Source organism: Parasteatoda tepidariorum, chromosome 4 (assembly GCF_043381705.1).
Source record: "Parasteatoda tepidariorum isolate YZ-2023 chromosome 4, CAS_Ptep_4.0, whole genome shotgun sequence".
Lineage (NCBI taxonomy): Eukaryota > Metazoa > Arthropoda > Arachnida > Araneae > Theridiidae > Parasteatoda > Parasteatoda tepidariorum.
Genome location: NC_092207.1, coordinates 48,360,720 through 48,384,964, shown reverse-complemented (window position 1 = coordinate 48,384,964; position 24,245 = coordinate 48,360,720). Strand labels below are relative to the sequence as shown.

The 24,245-nt window shown below is 27.0% G+C and overlaps 1 protein-coding gene across 3 annotated transcripts; it reads right to left on the bottom strand.

Annotated features, from left to right (window-relative positions):
* Positions 1-1,081: 1,081 nt before the first annotated feature.
* Positions 1,082-24,245, bottom strand: LOC107441780 (Tyrosine--tRNA ligase, mitochondrial). Of its 3 annotated transcripts, none has more exons than XM_043040427.2 (13): positions 24,045-24,245; positions 22,230-22,337; positions 20,800-20,935; positions 19,754-19,938; positions 17,721-17,822; positions 16,183-16,297; positions 15,890-15,968; positions 12,894-13,003; positions 10,880-10,978; positions 6,660-6,726; positions 2,643-2,831; positions 1,280-1,405; positions 1,082-1,193 (listed from the first exon to the last, which is right to left on the bottom strand). In XM_043040427.2, exons 1-13 carry the CDS (start codon positions 24,080-24,082, stop codon positions 1,159-1,161), a joined length of 1,389 nt encoding a protein of 462 aa, XP_042896361.1. In that variant the 5' UTR covers positions 24,083-24,245; the 3' UTR covers positions 1,082-1,158. The 3 variants fall into 3 exon arrangements, with proteins under 3 accessions (XP_042896361.1, XP_071035849.1, XP_042896362.1); XM_071179748.1 differs by lacking the exon at positions 24,045-24,245 and adding an exon at positions 23,699-23,724; XM_043040428.2 differs by lacking the exon at positions 24,045-24,245 and adding an exon at positions 23,217-23,239.

Here is a 24,245-nt window from a genome sequence, read left to right as displayed (position 1 = left end):
ATCAATGTGCAAAACAGTCTTTAATAGATCATTCATCACATCTCAAGAAAAAATTTCAAGCAACTTGTTTTCCCAAAATGATAAATTGATCAGAATATAACAACTGCACTATCACAAAAGCAACTGGCACTATTCCACAAAAATTTTCAGCACTTAGTTCTTATCAAATAATGAAAAAAATCTGCATTTTGTCATTGAAAGGTGGGAAATTCATACAAATGGAAAGAAAGCAATATTTTGTTTATGTTTGTACATATTCATAAAAACAATTATCTGTATAAAGCTGCATTTTGCAAAACAATTATCTGTATTAAACTGTATATCAGCATATTGTCATTGAAAGGTGTGAAATTCGTACATATTCATAAAAGCAATTATCTGTATAAAACTGTATATCTGCATTTTGTCATTGAAAGGTGTGAAATTCATACAAATGGAAAGAAAGCAATCTTTTGTTTATGTTTGTACATATTTATAAAAACAATTATCTGTATAAAACTTCTGGATTTTATTCTGGACAAAGAAACTTTTAAATACCAAGAGAGAGTTGGGCAAAAAGTGAGGAAAATGGAATTTAAGATAAACTTAAAACAATTTTACTGTTATTAATATTTTTTAAAAAATACTAATTGAAAATTTAAAAACATTCATTACGTTACTATATTTATTTGTTTTTTTTTATTTTTTATTTGAGCTAAAGAGATCATGACATTTTGATCAAAAGCATAGTCTCGAAGAATTTCAATTGATCTACCTCAATAAAATTTTTGATAACTTTTCAACTGTTTTAACAAATTTATAATAAAAAAAAAGTGTACTGAATGATTTTTTATTACAACCTCCTAATTCATAAAAACATATAATAAACATCAGCATTCTACAAGTATCAATGCGAAGGAATCAAATGATGTGTGTATGCCTCCTTTCAATTTATTTGAGAAATATTGTATTTATTTTATTAAACAATGTTTTGTGAAATATTAGGAGTAAATGTGTTTTAAATTTTTACTCTGCCTCATGAATAGAAAAAATAGATAAAAATATATGTAAAAAAATAACTTTAAAATAGTATTAAAAAAACTGTTAGTTGTATTTAAATTTATTATTCAATAACTTAATACATACAAACAACTTCCATTTGTAATTCCATAGGCATACCTATTTCCAGCATACAACATAATAATTCTTCTTTCCTAAAACATATATAGACAAAAATAGAACATATAGTAATTACACTAAATAAAAAAGAAAATCAAGACTTATTATACAACTTACTTACCTATTCTTATTAAAGATATTCCATTCGACAGAATGTGCAAATCTGGAACTATTATATAATCAGGAGAAGTAACTCTTTCAAAATTCAGATATACTCCTCCACCCTTGATTATTCGATTTGCATCCTCTTGAGGAAAAAATAAAATTTTACCGCAAATAATAACTCATGCAATCAATAATTTTTAAATAAAAAGTCTCAAAAATAAGGGTAAACTAAAACATTGCTTTAAAAATGATCGTTAATACAGATTTTCATTTTTCAGATGTTAGGTAAGTTGAATATAGGAAGAAATCTACACAAATACAATGAACGAAAGAAGAAAAAAATTCTAAGAAAAATTAAGTTTTTAAGTCAGTGTCAAGAGAAATATTTTGAATTGGTTGATAAATATCCTAAACATATCATCACTGGTAATTTAAATATTATAGAAAATTTAATGTTAAAGGGCACAAAATTTAGACCTCTTATTATTAAACTATTAGTAACTTAGATATTAATGTAGAATAAAATTAAAATTCTAGAATGATTTTTAAATTATCTCAAGAGCTTTTGTCTAAAGATTCCCAATTGATTCTCTTTATGTTTAAGTATATTTACAAAATGGAAATGGCCTGTTTATCATTGCCTTATGAACTTAATTCTTGATAATAAGAGAATTATAAATAGCTATAACAATTCAACTAATTTTTTTAAAACTAATCTTGTATTTAGAAACTTAGTAACCGTCATAGACAAAGCTAACAACAATTATGTAATCTTCTGTAAAAAAAATTCTATGTTCAATTTTTAAATAAGGAATTAATAATTATAGTAAAAATTTCAAAATTAGCAATTTAAATAATATCATTAAAAAAATGTATCCTTCTATAAGAGATTAAAAATTATTAGTTTAAGAATTCGAAGAAATAAATTTAGTTTTTTTCAACTTGTTTTCTTCGATTATTGGCGTTACTGTGAATTTTGTGAATTTTATTTTCAATGTTACCTATTTGGGATCACTTAAAACCACTCCAATGTATATAGATAAAGAATGAACTTTAATAATAATAATTAAAAAAAGCAGCAGAACTTAAATTTCTTTATTCAACTTCAATTTTTATAAACAATGTTTCCAGAAGCTCCCTTTAAATATAAAAGGAAAATAGTATATTAAAATAGTGTCCCCCATGCGATTAAAAATGCTGGTTTTTCAAAAAAACAGACCACAATTTCTGTTAAGCTTCGATGAAGTAAGCAAACATGGTGATTTTATACTTAATTTTGCTTAATATTTTATAACTTTGCTTAATATTTTATACTTAATTTTAGCAGTTAACCTAATATTCAACAGTTGAATGCTAGCTATTGAAAAAAAAAATCTTACCTTTCTTTAAAAAACAGCCAATTTTCATTGTTAAATCATATATAGTAGTACCAGGCTCAAAGAGAATTTTAGACACTGAAGATTGGGGAAAAACTTGGTTAACTTCTTCGGCTTTTAATTGACATAAGGCAGTTATATCAGAATGAAATAATATATTTGTAGCATTTTTGGCAAACTCAAGGCCTTCTCCTAAAAAAAAATAGATATAGCATATTAATTTCGATTGATTATGATAGATAAAAGCTCAAGCACTAATTTTTCATTAAAAAAAAACTTAATAACTTATGATAAATCATTAAAATAAAACTTTGCAACTAAATACAATTGGGGTTTAATTGATAAAGGTAGTAGAAGGAGTGTAACTCATATGATCTATATCATAAAAAAATCTTAAAAGAATGTAAACAACAAAATCTAAATAAATGCTTTTCCCCTTATTGATAAGAAAGTTTAAAGATGGGTAAATTAATGAAACTTACTACATTACCTCACATCAGCGAGAACACCAGAAATAAATAAGGTTGATTGGAATGCCCGGAAATTTGAATTTTTCAATATGCTGGATAATTTGGGGTACATTTTTCAACAACAAAAAAGTTACCTGTTCAGTTAAAATAACAAAACAAATCCCAATAGGGAAAAAAAAGATCAGAGAAATGGTATTTTTTTTTTCTTTTCTTCCTCAAGGTCATAAATTCACTTTGAGGAGGGGAAGGAAAATACAACCCTGTTTTCTTTTTTCAGCTGACCCTCTCTTGTTAAGAATAACTAAACAACATTTCCTCTTTGAATTTTACCAAAATAGTGAAATTTCTATTTTTTATTTATTCATAAATGCTTTCTTAAAACATGTCCATGAAAATGCTAAAAATGGCAGCTATAAAGCCCAAAAGATTTTGATGCTAGAAATTTGTTTTTAAGCTGGAAACTTTAAACTAACTTAATGAGCTGATTTGCACTGTTAAGTACAACAGCAAAATACTTATATTCACCAATGTTTTGTGTACAAGACTGGATAAAAAAAATTTTAGTGTTCCACAGAAAGATCTATTGAAGTGGGAAAAAAAATTGCAGTCCCAAAAAAAAAAAACTGAGTAAAGATACCTGAAATTGAAAACATTATGGTTGACTGGATTCAAGAAGAGAGAAAAGTACTGAGGTTTCTTAATGGTTAAAGAAAAAAAATGCGAACAGAATAAATTTTGAAAAGTTTGCAGAGATGAAATAAATGCAGTGACATTAAAGAATATTTTAAAACACAAATGGTTGTTTGGAAAGATTTTTAAACCAACATAATATTGTTTCTAGATCTGTGACAAGTGTTGGTCAAAAGATTCTATAAAATGTGAGGAAATTGTGCAATATTTTCTTTGATCAAACATCCAAAGACATGGATATTAATTACATAGGTAATATGGGGGGGCACCTTTATAGTTTGACCAACCCACACAGAACTTTTTACTTTAAAGGTATTAAAGTTGTATTCTGTAAAACAAAAAAATAAAAATTGTGCTACACTATAGTTTTGAAAGCTGAAGCAAATGGTGTGCAAATCCGGCCTGATTATTTTTAAAGGATTAAAGAACATTCTTGAAGGTGAATTTCCAAAGAAGGTAATGGTAAATGCAACTATGAAAGGCCTTATGAACAGTGATATCATTAATATTTATAAGCAGAAAGTTTGGGGTGAATGCCTGCATTCCTTTTTTAAATCCAGATCCTTTTTTTTGTACTGGATGGTGCCAAACCTCATTTAAAAAGAAACAGATGATTTTGCTGTCATTTCAAGCAATTTGACTCCTTTATTACAACCTGCTCATGTTTACTGGAATAAACTATTCAAAGGAGAGATGGAACCTCTGTGAACTGAATGATTAGCAAATAAAGAAAGCGATCAGTTTTTTCAGTCTCATCCTGCAGCAAGTTTTTTTAAACTTGGTGGGAAAAAATTTATTTTGTACAAAAAAAAAAAAAAAGAACACACGAATTCTAGTTAAGTAAGCAATTTTTCACACCTAAATTACCAGTATGTGATCTCTGTTTTCCCTGATAGACATGTTTAAAGTAGCAATTCATATTTTTTTATACATTTTGAAAAGTGCACAGTAGAAAATAATTGGCAGAGTGGCAATTTTTTAGTATTTAACATTTTTCCTTCAACCCTAGACAAATAAACGTTAATTAGTGTTATATTCTGTAACTAATTATTTGCACATAGAACATGAATTGAAAACATGCCATTTCCTTTCATGTTAAACAAAATAGCATAGCTTGAAATAAACCCTCTTCAATTTGTATTAAAAAATTGATAAGTTATATAATATAACATAGGCAATCCTTTAAAAGGTATAATTGTCATAGTATCAACGTCAATTTCTAAAACTAACAAAAGTCAGTAGCATATAAAAAAATATTAAAAAAAACTAGTACCCCTAATCAGGGTTGGCAGGTTTTTGACATGTGACAGTTTTTGACAGTTTAAACCATGGTTTAAACCGTCACGTCAAAAACCTCACTGTCAAAAATGTCGAAAATGTCAAAAACCTATATTTATATGTGAAATTTAATTAATGCATAAAATTAAATTTCACATAAAGGATAGTGTTTCTAAATATGTTCTAGAAAAAATAAATTTAAAATTTTGAAGAAACACTTATATTTTGAATAGTAACCAAAATCTTGTACTTTTGAAAACTCACATCTTTTGTAATATTATGTATTCATTTTCATGTGTTATTGAAAATCTGCAGTGATATTATTAAGAAATTTATTTATAACCAAATTTAGTGTATAGTATAGATTATACTAAAAATTAGACATTTTTAAAGATAAACATTAGCAGTTTTGTACATTAGACATCTTTTAAAGAAAAATCTTTTTAATATTCTTTTAAATCTTCTTAATAATCTTTTTAACATAAGACAATACAAATTTAAGTGCTTTCTGTTAAATACACAGAGTAGTTAGTGTCGATTTACAGTATATTCAGCCTATTCATTTACTATGCTGAAAATTTAGTTTATCCAAATACTTGTGAATTTCATTTTGCTGAATACTATATAGTTTTGTTGAATATCTAAATATTCAGCTGTTGAATAATTACTTCTTGCTTTCAAGATATGCATTATTTGTATTCTTAATACAAGTGGAGAAAAAAAAATTAAGAGATAAAAATTGTTTTAAAATGATAAGTGTAATAATTATAAATAAATATAATAAACAATATGAATTATATTTATCATTATTCACAAATATAACTACTTTTAAATTCAAATTAACATACTGGATAATAAAGATATTCGGTATAACATTAAAAAAAATTTTTTATACACTTGTATCTTATATCAAGTTTGTATTTATACAACATAACTTGTAAGTTCCTTATAAATATTAGTTATATGTTCCTTATATGTCAAAAATGCATAGTAATAAACTTTTAATTTTCTTAAGTATCAAAAAAAAAATTTTTTTTTTTAAAATATAAATATTTAAAAAATTTTTGTGCAAAATTTTTCTGCACATGCATTTGAATATAAATTTCTGAGATTTTAAATCTGTTATTTTACCTTAATTTTAATTAAAAAATATTTTAAAACCTGCTGATTACCTATAGTATAATTAAATTTCAATATAATGCATGGCAACTGTTGGTAGTTTTGAAGTTTATATATTTTCTTGGCAAACTTCAGTTTTTGACATTTTTGACGGGTTTTTGACGGTTTAAACCAGTATTATACCCTTGTCATGTCAAAAACCACTTTTTGACGTCAAAAACCCGACCCTGCCCCTAATATTTGAAAGAAGATATATTTATTACAAAAAGCATATTTTTTAATCTGATATTAAACTAAAGCTTAATCAACAGAATAAAATTTTGTGTAACAATCAAGATACTGCCTTAGTAGAAAAAAAATCTGATTGTTACTTGCAGGAATTTTTTTTTGTGTGTGTGTGTAATATTTGCTTTTATCACACAGTACATTCAGTATTAAAATTACAAAGTTATAAATGATTCACCTCCATGTACAAGCAATGTCGCTTCTTCAGCCAAACGTTTCTGTGCACTCTGAGAATCAGGATGATTCTAGAAGAAATAATTGATATTTATAAGAGTCAGAAATATATAAATATTTAAAAATAAAATTTAATTTTAAAACACTTTCTGAAAAAAGTAGCTTCATATAGAACATAATGATAAAGTAAACACAAACTCAAAAACAATACATAACCAATAAAAGTTTCGAAACAACTTGTGAAAAAGAAAACTGAAATAGTTTTTAAGCACCTCTCTAGGCCTTATAAAATCCCCTTTTTAATGAAATACAGTTTTTTTTCTCAAAAATATAGCAATTTTTGGCATACTTGAATGACTTTTTGGCTTTTAACTAAATTATTCTACCTCAAATGCAATAGTAAACCAAATACATAGATCAGATGGTTGCAATTTTAAACTATGGTTATCTGTCTAGTCAGAACTAAAAAACTGTATCTAAAAACATAACAATTAAAGCACAATCTATTTTTCAACATTAAAATTCTTTACAAAACACAATAGAAACTAAATCTATGATAAAGTTTAGATCAAAACATCAATTTAAACTAGTGACAGGATTAAAATTATCCAAAAAATTGCCACCCAGTGCACTTAAGGACATCAGAACAAAAACACATAAAAAAGGAATTGAATTATATTTTATACTATAAATTAAGCAAATAACTTTTCTGGATATTTTTTGTTTAATTTGTTCATTGAAATCAGGGGTCTTTCCAGGCCGAATTTACTACCGTTTAACGGTACCTTCACAAATTCAATGTTAGGTGGAACGGTAGTTTCACAAATTCAACTTTAGAAAAAACGGTAGTTTCACAAAATTCTTTTTCTTAAAATTTTATTTTTGCATCCCTAAAGAAACGATAAATCTATATTTTTACCATGTTTTTGTGTTGATTTTTAAATATAATTTTTAATTTTTCACAAATTATGTCTAAATTTTCACAAAATAGGTACTTTTCAGAAAAACCTAGACAGACCCCTGGAACTACGTTAAGAAAATTTTAAGTTTTTAGTACAGTTTAGTATAGTGAACCTGGGATATAGTGAACACTCGAATGTAGTCAACTTTTTTAGCGGTCACGCTCCATACTCCTATTTAAATAATGTTATTTTTAACGCTTATAGTGAACAGCTTAGAACTTGGAAACTCTGTTATAGTGGACTCAAATTTCATTTCTTGAAATATCTTTTTTAGTCCTCCATATTTAAACTTGTAGGTGCTGGGACTGAAAATGAATGCATTCCTATAAAATGCGTCATATTTCACTTCTTTATGCTTATCACTTTTAACTATACTGTAATAAATGTCAAACAGAATCTTATACTCCCCCTTCCCTGACAAGCCTCGCTTTGTCTCTTTTCCCCAAGCTTGCTCTACAACTAGTTAACTTGGCCACCTGCTGAAATTTTGGAATTTTCTTATCTGTTCAAACCATATTCTTTTCAAAATCACCCCTTGACAATCAAGAAGGGGAACAATTTATCTATTTGAGACAAGATTTTTATTTCAAAAACAGTGAAAATGGCAAATTCTCTAAAGAGAAAAGCGTTTTGATAGAGGACAAAGATGGAACCAATCAATCGGCACTGTGTAAGGAAGTTTCCTTGTCAAAATCTATAGTTTCAAACATTTTGAAAAATCGAAGTCCAATTCTTGCCGCATACAACAAAAATATGGTTTCATCGAAAAACCTGCCTGGAGCTGAAAGAGAAAACGTAGGAGAAGCTTTGTTAAAATGGTTCACCACTCAGCGGGATAGTATTCTTCCTGTGACCGGACCTATGCTTCAAATTAAAGCGAATGAGTTTGCTGAAAAATTAGAGGAAAGGGATTTTGCGTGCCCCAATGGATGGCTGGATAGATTCAAAAATCAGAATATGATTTCTTCAGGAAAGATTATTGAAGAAGAAGCGAATGCAATGGATGTGGAAAAGTGGAAAACTGAAGTGTGGCCCAGTATTATACAGAATTATGAAGAGAAAGACATTTCTAATGCTGATGAAGATGGACTATTTTACAAATTGATTCCCAATCAGATGTTAAAATTTAAAGGAGAAAAAAGCACTACTGGGAAACTCTCCAAAGTGAGAATAACAGTTCTTGTTTGTGCTAACAAGAATGGCTCGGAAAAGCGAAAACTAACTGTCATAGGTAAATCTCAAAAACCAAGGTACTTTAAAAAATTTTAAAAACCTTAAGTACTTTTTTCATCAATTTTTGCTTTAATATCTGTTAATTAGTTAATAATTTTTTAAATGACTTATGTAAAATTGCAAACCCAATTTTCAATCATTCAACTGTCTTAAGCAAAAAATATTCTTCAAAAAATTTGGATATAGTGAACCATCGGTTATAGTGGACACATTACTGAGTTCGTCGACGGTTCACTATATTTTTAATGTATTCAATATTTTTAATGTATTCTATATTTTTAATGTTCAACTGTATTTTTAAAATTCANAAAGCCAATTTTCAATCATTCAACTGTCTTATGCAAAAAATATTCTTCAAAAAATTTGGATATAGTGAACCATCGGTTATAGTGGACACATTACTGAGTCCGTCGACGGTTCACTATAGCGGGGTTCAACTGTATTTTTAAAATTCACATTTTAAAAATACTTAAACCTTTAAAATTCAAAGTAAATAATAAAATGGTGTAAATAGGTGCTAAAGAAATAAATAAATAAAAAGAAAGAAAAATTATTAATTCATTAAAAAGAATAAAAAAACTACATTTAAATAATTTTCTACACATGGAGAAAATGGAATCCTTTCTCTGACTGCTAAGGAACATATGGAATTTTCGGTAAGTTTGCCAGTACACATGGAAAATGTTTACAGTGTACTTTTTGTTTATTTTGTTAGTAAACTCTTTATTGCATTAGATTGCCAAAACTATTCCCAAGTGGTAATTTGAATTGATGAGCTCATTCATTTTTCTCCCTTTAAAAATTACTAGCTAGCTAGTCTTCTTTTTAATTTATACAGGTTTTATTTAGCTATTTTAGAACTTCTTTCAGCTTATTTTGCTTGTATGGGGACAAATTGCAATAAATAGTAGCAGCCACTATTTCCTTTTAATGACTAATACACCATGTTTTTTTTTCTTAAACCAGCTAAACACATACTTTAAATTTAGAATTCTGCTGCAGGATGTGGAATTATAATCAAGCAATGATGTATACAAACGTTCAATGCAGAGCAAATGGTCCCATTATGAATGTTACTAAAAACTTACAACTAAGATTCTTTTTTAACAATTATAACATATATATAGTGGACTATTTTTTCTAACCCAAGACAAAGAAAAGAGTGATGAATAGTTTACAATTAAAAACAGTAGATTTCAGGACGAGAGATCCCCACCACTCTGTAATATAAAATATTTAGCAGTCCTATTGGCAATATAAAGAAAATATACTACCAAATAATATTCTTTTTAATTATATTTTATTGGAATCTAAAATTTTGATATTCAATACTAATTTTTTTACTTTACACAAGGAGTATATACGTCATACTTATACAATAGAGATTTGCTCTAATGTGTATACTCGTCAAACACACATAACTAGTTAAAAAGCATTAATACTGATCACGGATAAATATTCAAGATGATTACATCTTTTTCTAAAGTTATGATTCATTTTAAAGCTTGACCAGTTTAACTAGATATGATTTTAGTTTTTAAATACTTTGTCTTTACACATCAAATTTGAATGCAGAGAATTTTAATAACTGGTATACACATATCAGTTCATAATTAAGAAATCCTAATACTGAATTTACCTGTGTACAGCAGTGTGATTTCCTGTATCCTTTAAAGAAAATTTTTATTAATAAGTACTCTATTTTACTAATACGAAGTAAATTTTAAATGTAAAATTTAATTAATAAAAACTCATTTGAAAAAAAAATTTTTTTAAAAAGAAAACATTTAAGATAGAAAAAAAATCAATGCAGATAAAAATATTCCTAAAATATAAACTTTAATGTTTAAGTTTAAAAAAAAAGAAAGAAAGAAAAACATGTGAATGTATTAGATTTTTTTCTACTAAAATATTTCAGTGTGTAGAATTTTCTTCGAAGATTACTCCAAAAATTCATAAAAATAAGCTTCATGGGGAAAAATATGCATAACATTAAATAAATAACAAAGTAAACTACATAAATACTCACAATATGTTTCTGATAAATATTTTCAATTTCTTCTAACTCTAGAAAAGTGAACAGCTTTAGATAGTAATTTATTTCCGTATCGGGAAGCCTCATAAAAAACTGAAACAAAATAGCAAAATACATATGTTTCGAAGTGTAATATAAAAAATTATAACAGAAATATATGAAAAATAATTCATTTACATTCAATTCAAGGGGGTGACCCCCTCAAGACATTAAGATTGAGTACTAGTACGTGAAGAGCCTATCATCAGATCAAAAGTTATTCAGTATGATTATTATTGTGTACGATACATCAGTCTTTACAATAGGATAAGATTAGATGTTTACTTAAATCAGATTAGCAAATATGAGGTGCTTATAGCTCCTCCATTGAAATTTATTAAAACAAATTAAGGGAGAACAACACAGTAAAGTTTGCGATAATTGAAGTTGTTGTTGTTGTTAATTTACGTCGCACTAGAGCTGCACATTGGGCTATTGGCGACGGTCTGGGAAACATCCCGAAGGATGATCCGAAGACATGCCATCACAATTTTGATCCTCTGCGGAGGGGATGGCACCCCCGCTTCGGTAGCCCGACGACCTGCGCGCGAAGTCGAGCACTTTACGGTAGCACAGTTTAACGAGGACCAATACCGCACACCCTCGGTCCCTACGCAGACTGATCCAAGTGGTCACCCACCCGCACACTGACCGTAGTCAGTGATGCTTGACTTCGGTGATCTGCTGGGAACCGTGTCTTAACGATCAGTCCACTGCGGGACTCGCGATAATTGAAGAAAAAAAAATAATAAATAAAAAAATAAAAAAAAATTAATAAATAAATAATTGAAGATAATTGAAGAAAAAAAAAATTAGATGCATTTTTCAAGTTTATAAAATTAAGATTATTGTACCAAAATATTGAACTGGTTTTCAAAAAAATATAAAAATTACATAATAATTTGCCGAACACGACGTTCATCTTGAGATGCGCTGTGACATGCATGAACAAGCGAAATTGCGCTCTAAGTTGATTAATGAATTTGCTCACTCCTATCCTTAATACTATCATTTTAACTATTTTATAGCAATAATTTGTTTAAATTATTGTTAAAAAAAGAATTAATAGCAATTCGAATATAAATAGTTAAAATTTTGACTAGTACAACTGTAATAATTTTAAATGAAGGTTGCAAAGGATTATTGGTAGTTTTGAAACAACTAGAAATGAGTGTAGGTCCAGCAGCCAAAGAACATGCTCAAAATGAAAATGACTGCAGAATTTCTGCTGCTACTTTAAAAATTTATGAGGTGTCACATGAGGGTAAATTTGCAAGAAAAAGAGCTAAACTAGCACTTAAGACAACCGAAAATGATGAAGAAACATGTTATGGACCTGGTGTTGATGCATTGCAGTTAGTTTGAAAATTTCATATACTTATATGGATTATTGATCACAAAAACTTATTCGCAATTTGCTCAAAACTGTTTCTCGTACTTACTGTAAATCTAATTAGAAATTTTTTTAATAAGTTTCATTTAAATTTTGACACAATGTACATATAGGGATTTTATAATTGATTAGACAGGTTTTAAGTAATCCATGAAAGTGTTAATTATTTTGTCTTTTCTTAATTTTTTTTTTAAAGACACAGCCATTTCCCGAAAAAATTTATTTTTTAAAAAATCCTACGAGCAATAGAAACTACATTCATGCAGTTTTAAAAAATCAAAACAAACGATGATTTTTTTTAACTTACAGCAAGTTATGATAATTTAAAAAATAATTTATAAGCATTCTATTGTATAATCTCTACTTTTTTTTTACTTTTTCTATTTGTAATATAATAAAATGAAGATTAAAATGTGTACAATGTACAATGTGTGAAGATTAAAATGTGTATAATAAGATTAAAAAGAAATGTATTAAGTTAAATTCATTGCAATCATTGAAGAATCTTTCTTTTTTATCTGCTTCTATTGCGTTGTTCCCTCCCTAGCTGTAAAACATGAATATTAAATTAAATACCTGATAGAAGTCAAAAGGAGAAGTGCGATGAGATGATAAACAAACAGCATTCCCTGCACTTTTTCCAAATTTGTCGCCAGTCTCAGATTGGATAAGTGGCAGCAATGCTCCTAATTTAAACAAACCAATAATATAACTATCTAAAAATATCTAAACTTATCAAAACTAAAACCAATTAAAAAGAAACATAAATTGATATCTAAATTTAATAACTAAATAAACATCTGGCTTATATTCCTAACAAGTAATACAAAAGTCTGCCATTTATTTTGAAATTTAAAGCTTAAATAAAACTCGAAAATTTTAAAACTATTTATTGATGCGTAAAAAGCATACATGCATACATATATATATATATAGAGAGAGAACAAGAAATTTATGCAAAAATATTTTAAAAATTATGCGACAAGGGTCTGATAACATGTTAAAAGTATTCAGACTGATTGCAAATGGCCTAAAAAATAAATAAAACAATAAAACTCATTTTTTAAAAAAAATATTTCATTTCTTATCCTGTTTTAATAAAAAAAATTTATTGTTATTGTAAAATTTTTACTACCTTCTATTTATTTTTTATTTTTCAACATCAAAGTAATTGCTAAAATTTATTAAAGTGAAGCTGGTACAGAAGCTGAAATATGGTTGAACCATTTGTTTAAGATTTAAAATCAAATGCTAGTTGTGAAAAGAAGGGATGGTCAGGGTAGGAGGAATTGTCTTAAAATTGAAAAAGCTGAAGTCGCATGAGAAAAAGACTAAGTACACATTTATCAGGCAAATGAAGACATTTAGACAAAAAATAAAAATTATGCAATGATGCAAACAATTATAAATTATGTAGTTTTCTGCTTCTTTGCACAACTCAAAAGGCATACTATATACAGTACAGGACCCCAAATCCGGCTCTCACGGGACCAACGAAATTCCATATTTCGGAATTTGCCAAATTTCGGATCTCTTTAGGAAATTCCAATATGACGAACATATATTATAATTCAATTATACAGTTAATTTCAGAAATTCATGTTTTGATCGTAGATTATCAGGGATGAATTTAAAATTGTCCCATCTTAAGAAATTTTATTAATTAAAATAATAAATCTATATAATATAATCAAGGAGAAATAATCCAAAGTTGAAATAATTGAAGAAGAAATAATCTGAATCCTCCAAAGAAGAAATAATCGTTTCTAGCGAGATCATTGTTCTCGTTTTTACTCTTAGATAACATTTTGTTTTAACGAAAGATGCTCACCTCACAGAAAAAGAAAAAAAAATAAGCTAACAAGGAAGTACAAAAAAAAAACAATTAATGCTAAGAAACTAACAATGAATAACTACGAAAAACAAGCTAACAACTAATAACGATAAAAAACTAGCAAACAACTAATAACGATAAAAAAAACAAGCTAACAACTAACAAAAAAAAAATTAACACCCAATAACTAATAAAAAAAAAGTTGCAAAATAAAGAATAAATAAATCGAATAAAAAAAATGCAAAAGTGATAGAATTCATTTTGTACCCCACATGGTAGTTTCAATGTCAACTGAGTGTAGCCAATTTGTGGTCAAACAGGAGAGGGAAATGTGGGGACAAACACAGATGTCAAGATTGATTGATCAGTTTCTCCCAACTTGCATTTCCTTATTTTGTTCATTGGAAAGGTAAGTGTTTTTATTTTTCACTTTGTTTTAAACTGCTTTAGGAACAGATGTTTTGTTTGACACATATTTATTTTTTTTCTTGCTTTTTTTATTTTCAAAAGATAAAATAAAGTTATTTACTTCAACAGAATAAAATTCCAAATAAAAAGAGAATATAAATGATGTTTCATTTTTTGGTCTTATCAATAAAAATTTATTTAAAAAAAAAATTAGATTGGATTAAGTGCCGAATTTTAGGTCCTGTCGGATTAGGAGTCCCATACTGTATACAAATACTGCCTGCCTATAGCCGCTGGTGGATTCGCTTAGACAAAATGACCATTTCACCGTTCCACATTAGTTATCTCAACCTTAAGTAGCGTTGCTTTGATTTCATGTCATGAATATTTTAAGTAGAAATTGGAGACTTAGAAATTGTTCATGAGATAGTCATCTGGATAGCCTACACATACTCACAGTTTAACTGTTTCATATAGTTGCTAATCTGCAAAAACACACTGCTACATAGTTCCATAGCTTTTCATTTACATTTATTTTTGCACATGGATTATGTATGCATGTGTTAAACATTTTCCCTAACCTCTATAGTTTTGTGTCATTGAAACAAAAAATAGCATGTAGGATACACAATTACAAATAATTATTTTTCTTATTTAACATATTATTTAATAGATAGAATATCTAACTGAAAGCTTGATCTTAATATTAAAAAAAAATTGAAAGAATGATACATTACAGAAAAAACTTCAATAATTAATTTAAAATGTGCAAAAAATTAAAGGCTGCAGAAAAATTAAGATCTACATTTGCCTCAGATCTTATTTTTATTTTTAAACATTCAAGAATCAAAATACTGAAAAATCAAGTCAAAAAGTGATCCCTAAAAACTATATTTAAAAATATGACAGGAAGCCAGGATAAGGTAAGACAGAAATTTAAAAAACAAAACAGGAAGACAAAAATGGATTAAATCTACAGTTAAATGTCACAAAGTTCATAAATTGAATGTACTCTAACAAACTTGAATTTGAAAATGGATTGATTCAATTGCTTCATAATTAAAGTGAAAAACTCTTGAAATGTTTATAACACTCAAAACTATTTAACTTAAATATAAATGTTTATAACTTAAAAACTATTATATTTAAAAATATTTATAACTTAAAAACTATTAATATAATATTAAATTAGAGTCCAGAAAATGATGATACATCAACAAAAATACAAAAACTGAAAATAGGTACAAGTTACAATATCTGATTTCATACACTATTTATTCCATGCAATAATAAAAATCAAACACAACAAAAGAAAATTAGGAATGTATACCATACACTTGTTGATAATGACAACCAGATATGAGATTGTATCCAGAAGTAATGTTTCCTAACTGATCATTGCCACCAAACTAAGCAAGTAAAAGAAAAGAATAAAGAACAGTAAATAATAAAAAAACAGAAAATACATATATTGTACAAAGGTTATTTCCATTTATTTAGCATAAAATACATACCGTTTGATAAAAATAATCACCTGAACTATTTTTATTGAAACATAAAAATGAAGTCCTTAAATTAAATTATTAATTTTTTCAAAGAAATGAAAAAAAATTGATTTCTTACTTGATATTTACAATTATGCTCTTGAAACAAATGTAGCCAATCATATGACTGAAAAACTTGGTAGCTAAACTCAGTAAAATTTATACCCGCTTTACTTTCCATTCTAGATTTCACACTAAAAATAAAAAAGTTTAACTAGAATTGTAGTTTTTTTATAACTAAATCAGAAATTGTTTTAATGAAAGCATTAAATTACGATGCAATATAAACAGCAAAATATTGCGAAGAAATTAAAACTAAAATTATAGATAAAAGAGCCCTAATTAAATATCATTCCTTTGTTATAAATACATTTCATCATAAACTAAACAAAAGCAATAAATCAACAATGGCAATTCAAAAAATCAGCTTTATAAAAATATTCTAATTTCTGAGAATATTTAAAACTTATAGTTTTTTCAAAGAAAGTTTTTATTTTACGGAATCTAATTTATCAAACTTTTGAGAATATTTTAAAATTTGAAAAATTACTTGTAGGTAATTTAGAATAAAGAATTAAAACTTTTTTTTTAAAAAAATGAAAAAAGTAAAATACTTAAAGCAAATTGAATAGGATGTGTAGTTGCATACTCAAAAGCAAAATCATAATTTATATATCTCTATGAAACAAAAAAATAACAGCCTAAAACTGTTTTGCATCATTTTTGTTCTAACAGCAGGCAATGTACTTTTCGTTCTCGACCTCAGTAGATGCCAAAAGCATTGCTTAATTAACGTTAACCGATGGGCATCTGCAGACCTAAGTCAAGGAGGCACGTAACATTACCCATGCCACCTTGCCACAAATCCAATTATAGGGTGAGTCACAGTCACACAACTGAAGACAAGACTGAGAGAAACATCCATGTCTTAAGTGGGATTTGAACCCGCAATGAATGGCTTTGCAGTCAGACACATTGGCCAGCTGTTTCTCGTTGTGGGGGCATTTTTATTTCCAGAAAATTAAATGCTATGGTTCCTTAATTAACAAACAAAAGAGATCCAGATTTGGTTAAAAAATTGATCAGCATAAAATTAATTTAAGTATATTTTATCTGTAAAATAATTTTTCTTTTACCTCTTATTAACAATATTTACTTACTTAGTAATTCCTTATTATTAATATATTTTTGATTCTTTTATTCAAAATAAAGAAGAGAATTAAAAAGAAATGTTCTTTCATTAAAAAGATATCTTAAAATATTACGCTATTATAAAAACTTTACTTTGTTATGTTTTTACGCTATTATATTATGAAAACTTTAACACAGTAACAGATAAACAGTTTTAAAATTATGAAACAGTCAAAAAAGTTATATCTGCTTTTATAATAATCTTTACACAAAATTGTTTACAGTTAACATATTATTTATATTATAAAGCTTTCATTTAAATAATTTAATTTATTTATCACTATTTTTTTTTCCATTCCTGCACAACTGCAGAAATAATAATACTTCAAAGATGCACAACGATGTTACAGATGGTTCTCGGTTAGAGTAAAGAACACAAATCTTGCTACTTAAAATCATTACAGAAATGCTTAAATTTTTAGATACCTTGTTCTTGACAGCATATCTCCAACTCTAATCTGCCTTCCAGCTTGAGTAAAAAAGTCTACAACGCTTTTGTTACCATACCACTCACTGTTTCTAAATAAACTGGAAAATATAAGAAATATTAATATGAATCTGGAAGATGAAAAAAAATTCATTCTTAAAGCATATATTTAAAAGACATTAAAAATTATTTTGTATATTAAATGACTGATCTGATGTATTGCTCTTAAAAATGATAAGTTTACGCAATTTTAGTTCAGGTGAGAGAGACATTTGTTTATTATGCCTTCAGAATAATAGTTCTCAAAGTTATTATTACAAAACATTTGAAAAAGAATAGTTAAAAACATTCGTTAGGATAAATTTTATTCTAAAATGTTTTATAACTTTAAAGAAAAAATTATCTTAAAAATGTAATAAAAATTATAAAATGAAATTTTTGAAACATTTACAGGATTTAAATAATACACAAGATATAAACTTTAAATCAAATACGAACTAGAGTTATCCAAATTTGAAGAGATGCACCTTATAAATAGACAACTTATGCAGGGTAAAGTTTCATAACTAGGCACATTTCAATATTTTATTAAGCGACCATTAGTAAAACAACAAGAGAGAAATTTTATTCCTTTTTTATTTAAGTTTCAAACAGAATAAGTTACGTTTTATAAATACCAGTAGAATTTCTTCTTCCAATTTGAATTAATGTCAGTTAAAACTAGATTATATCAATATCAACAATTCATGTGTTAAAAATTAACCAAAAATGAATACTATGCATCATAAATTGTAGGATGCAAATTCTTATTTTGTATGGACACAATTTTATTTTATTATCTATATCACAATGGTATGGACACAATTTATTATCTATAAGTCATTATTAATTTTTTTTATCTTCAAATGAGAATAGGAAAATAACGAACATTTCTTCCCCCTCCGATGCATGAGATAAGCATTTTTTTAGATATAACTTTGCAAAAACAATTTTGCAGTAAAGAAAATCTAAATTTTTTTTATTTCCAAAAAGAAAATTCTTTCTGCAAAAACTCTGTAACGATAACATTCTGCAAAAATTTTGCCGAAATAATCACAAGAATATCAGTGTAACTAAATATTAACTTTCATTAAAACAGAAACAAAGTTTCCATGGTAAACTATTTATTTAAAAATATATTTAACTTGAAATATGCAGACACATTGCATTTTGATGAACAGAGTAACAAAACAGCACAGAATAGTAAGAATAAATTTAACTATTTTCAACAGAAGCGTAAGTTCTCTCCTACGACAGATAAGGAATGAAAAAGGTTACGCCTGATCAATCAACAGCAAATGAGAAAAAAAAACGGCCAAACACTCGCAGTTCCTGATATCAAAAACATAAGTTGAATGCATGAGAGGGCTACGTCACAAAAAACGGGTTTCACAAAACTGAAGATCTAAACTTTATTACAATTGATCAAAATACAATTTTAAAAAAACTTTTAGTATTTATTTATCTAACAGACATGTTGCTGTGATTCTGCCATGGGGGATGTCTGCTATAAAGAATTTTTGTAATACCTAAATATGGAATTATGAATGTTTAATAACTTTTAATTATATTATGTCAACTATCTTCTATTTGCAGAAATATTTAGTACTAAAAGAGACAAGACAGCAACAAAATATTTTTAAAATTACTATATTTCTCACTTGTTTCTTAAAATTTTCTTCATTTTATAAATAAACCTTATAATGTTTACCATATTTTGAAAAATGCTCCAAACGAAATGCCTTACATTATTAATATCAACAGCATTTTTAGTTGTTTAAAGTTTTCAATTTTTGAACAAATGACCATATGTTTTAAATAGTGACCACTGTTAAAAATAGTACAACTGGCCAGTAGCAAAATGTTTTTATTTGATGTGCCACATTTGATGTAGACTTCTTAATAAGTCTTTACTCATTATTTTATAAATTCTGTTGAAGTGGAAAGTTTAAAATTTATACATGGAAATGTTAATACAATTCAATGAACTTACATCAACTCTCCTAATTTAGTTTTCCTTTTAGCCCTTGGATATAAATATCTTTCATGATTATCAAATATCTTTAGAACATTACTCTCAATTGCATCACAGTTGGCCTTAATTACATCTTTGGAGAGTATTTTCCTGTCTTCTTTGTGTTCACTAGGATCACCAATTTCTGCAGTTGCATCCCCGATCTATATAACAGAAAAATGGAAAAAACATCTTTAAGTTATAATCTAAAAATCTCCAAGTATTTAAAGTTTAATTTTTAACTCAAAGTTATTATTTTAAAAGTAGTTTTTAAAAAAATGCATATTTTTAACATTTAAAAATAACCAATGATACATTATTGATATAATATAATTTTTAATATAAAAGCAGTTTAATAGCAATTTTTCAAAACCCTGACTCAAAAAATAAAAAAACAGGCATATTTAAACTTAGTTACTTTTGTTTTAACTTAAATTATTAGCAAAAGAAATTAAATAACAATTTATTTTATAGATTAAATTTCACATCACATTAACTTATAAATATTTTTAAATTATATCAACATTTTAAACTATATTAGAAAATTACACAAGTATAGCAAATTTAGAAACAATACATTAGTAACTTAGTGTACAAACATAACAAGTTTGTCAAAAACATATATTTTTGGTTCATATCATTGTTCAAATTCTATTGAAGAAAGAATTGATTGAAAAGCAATCAGAAAATAATTTTATTATTTGAGGTAACTTTATTATTTTGAAAAACAAATATGTATTACAAATATAAACATGTTTTGCTTAAAATAATAAACAATAACTGTCAGACGTACACGTAGCATCTAAAAATAGTTCTTAAAGTGAATATTTTTATACAAAAATATGAAAGTAGTGCAAAGTCGGTTAGCTACTGACATCTTAAATATGTAACTCCATTGATTTCATATAAATTTCAATTCTTCAACCAAATAAAATTCATGTTTTCTTTCTACTCCTCAAAACAAATCATTACTAAAGAACTGTTAATTTGATTTTAATAAATACACACTAAAATAATATGCTTACTACTAAGATAGTTTTGTGACCAGCTCTTTGCCAATGGAGAAGAGAAACTATAACTAGGAGATTACCAATGTGTAAACTGTCAGATGTAGCATCAAATCCAGCATAAGCACTATAAGAGCCTGGAATATCAGCTATGCTATAAAATATTAAAATAAAATAATTTTAATTGTATATCTATATCTGGGGTGAAAAATATTGTTACTAAAGAGTGTATCATACTAAAGCATATGCCAATGAATAAATAAAAGTTAGCTATGTTTATGCATCATTCTAAAATCATAGTTAAACACTAAATGGTAATATATAGTTTTACATACAAGTAGAATGCTGATTATCTGAGCCCTCCCCCCCCCTTCCCTATCATTCAACCCTTTCTTTCCCTTCCAACAGACAGTTCCCTATTATACAGTTGATGTTATTGTTACTCAATGGCAATTTAATTTCTAGACTTCACCCTTTCCCCCTTCTCAAACACACATAGTTCAGTTAAAAGGAATTTCTGCTGTGAAAAACAAATAAAACAACACTACATGATTGTAAAAAAGGAAATTAAAAGTCATAGCAAAGAGGAAGAGAGTAAAAGAGTCCAAATAAAAGCTAAAAGTTGCTAAGTTAAGTTTTGAATGCCCAAGATCACTCAATGTCCTTGATAACCACTCACTGGTTAACCCTCTTTATCAAGAGAGAATGTAGTTACCACAAAAGGATTGAAAGAGAATTCTGAAGTAAACAAACTAAATAATAGACTGAATGCCTTGACTATTCAATGAAATAAACTATATCTATTTTGTTAAATGTTTTATCAAACAAAAATAGTGGGTCAGAATATACATAAACAATTTTAAACCATTTGGTGGTCATATTATATAATTCAACTTGGTCACATTATCGGAATTAAGATTGAGATAACATTGCATTGAGGTTGCAAAAACTTTTACAAATTATTAAAAGACATTAAATTTTTAATTGAAAATTCTGCTAATCAAAATATAAATTTTAAGACCCCTCAGTAAATTAAAAAAAGGTAACTGAAGTTTAATTAAAATGTGAAAAGTAAATTAGTAGTTTAAAAAATATTAAGGGTGAAATTAATTTAACTAGGTATTATAATATTTTCAATAGGGTTAATAGATAAAAACATTTTTTAACAAAACCTTTCTAAAAAGTTTAATATGCTTGAAGTACACACAAGGCAACAAATGTTTATAATTTATTCAGCAAAAAAAAAGAAAAGAAATCCAAGCCATTTTATTCAAAGGCTTTAGAAATCGATAATCTAAGTTGTTTTTAATACTTATTAAGATTAAATCAGAGCAAAAGAATTTTAATTAAGTCAAAATTGCTAGAGAAAATATTAAGTAAGGAATAAATATTAAGTAAGGTCACTGCAAAATGAAAAATGCTTTAATTTTTCATAATATTTATAATACCTATTGGTTGGGAAAATTTGCTTCACTAATCCTCTTCTTACTAAGCCAGAAAGAAGATCATTGCAACTGTTTCTCGTTGAAATGTGAGGAAATGAAAGTCTTAAATAACTGAAAAACAAAAATTTTAACTACATAACATTTGACAACAGAAACAGAATTTAACAAACCAGACAACAATTTTAACAACAAATTAACAAATTTATTTTCACACCAATTATCCAAAAAAGAATAAAATATTATTTCTATTCATGTGTTTAATTATTACTAAGATCAAGTCTTACAACAGTCATTTGTATACTTTTATCAATTAAAAATATTTTCCAGAGAGTTTCCAGAGACTCCAAAATTGAAAAAGAACTTTGAGCTTTTAGTAAATATTTCATTAATTGAAGTATTACACTAGTAAATATTACACTAGTTGAAAAATATAGAAATCAAATTTCTGATACTGATTCTAGATAAACTGTATACAAATTTCTATCATTATTGTAAAAATAAAAGTTTTATAGAAATTTATTGCTTCTAAACAACTTTTGGGAGAAATAAAACAATATGTAACACATTTACTATCACTAACATAGCTACAACAAGAAGCAGGATTGTGATATTTGGATCACATTGATGAGAACCAATTAGATAAATATTAAGGAAGTAAGATAATATATTAAGGAAATAAGAACAATGATAAAAGATCTTTTTTTCCCCAAAAGGATATTAAATTTTGAATAATGAACAAATTATTTATTACAATGAAAGCACTTTTATAATATTGCGATATCATAATCTAGGTTAAAATAATCCCTGAGAGAAAATAAAAATTCACAGAAGGGTCCAACTCAAAGGATATAACTTATAGCCACAAACATGCATGTTTCTTTTTTCTTTTTCTAAATTTGCAAGTTTAAAATCCGTTTGGCATGACAGATCATGATACAGAAATATCTCTGAGTAGAGTCGAAGACAAAATTATGTTTCAGAAGATTATACCATATCATAATCTGCAACAGAATAATCTCAGTCTTGGCAACTTCTAGACAGAGGCTCACAAGAAACTAGAAAAAAAATCACAGAAGGAGATCAACTTAAAGGGTATAACTTATAGGCACACTCCAGGCCAACCTCTACATGTCTAATATTAAATAATTTTCAAGTTCAAAATTCATTTAGTGCCTCGACAATTGCATTTGACTGATTCGACAGTGATACGGAAATAGTATCTAATCTACTTTCTAATAACGAAAATAATTAAATAAATATAAATTTCACTGTTTACACAAACAAAATAAACAGATTTCCATATTATTTATGAAACGTATTTCGTCTTTACATATAATTGTTTTCTTCCAGATGAAAATGCTACGTCACCCTTTGGGGAACTGCCCAGAAATTGCCAAGACATCGAGATAATTCAGCCGCATATTCCAATAGAAAAATCTTCCCAGCAGACTAAGAACAAAATTTAATATAACCTCCATCCCATGCGAATTTTAAATCAACATTTAATCCAATATTCCATGACTTTCCAATCAGCAACAGGAATCTAAGAAATTTATTAATTATAAAAATGTGTCAACAATATTTGTGAACAGGTTTACTTCTATATTTATACTTCTCCCAACTTCCATACTTTCAAGTTGTAACTGTTACAAAAAGTGTCTCCAAGAATAAAATTGAGATTTGGTGCCATACTAGAGCAGAAAAAATGAAAAGAAAAATAGTAATAAATCGGAAAAGAATTAAAACCATTGTGTGAACTCATTATAGATAATTGGGTTCATCCAACTCAAAAAATAAAGAAAGAATTTATTTCCTTACCATTTTAATAGTGGAACTCTACACGAGAGCAAAGGCATGGCCAAAGTAAATTTTTTATTTATTTACAAACAAATGCTAAACGTTACAGTTGCAACTATTATCAGAATACTTTATGATTTATTCCTGGGCGATATCTGATTTGTGCATCTTAGCGATCATAACGTCATCTGGGAAGAACACTGGTTCCATGTTTAATTCTTT

What these genes read in the sequence shown, in the direction of transcription:
- LOC107441780 (XM_043040427.2), bottom strand. Translation starts at nt 24,082, where the DNA reads ATGCCTTTGCTCTCGTGTAGAGTTCCACTATTAAAATG. An exon ending in TCATTATCAACAAGTGTATG is followed by an intron (nt 13,004 to 15,889) that starts GTATACATTCCT and finishes TGTTTAAATTAG; the next exon opens with GAGCATTGCTGCCACTTATC. An exon ending in GACATTGCTTGTACATGGAG is followed by an intron (nt 2,832 to 6,659) that starts GTGAATCATTTA and finishes ATTTTTTTTTAG; the next exon opens with GAGAAGGCCTTGAGTTTGCC.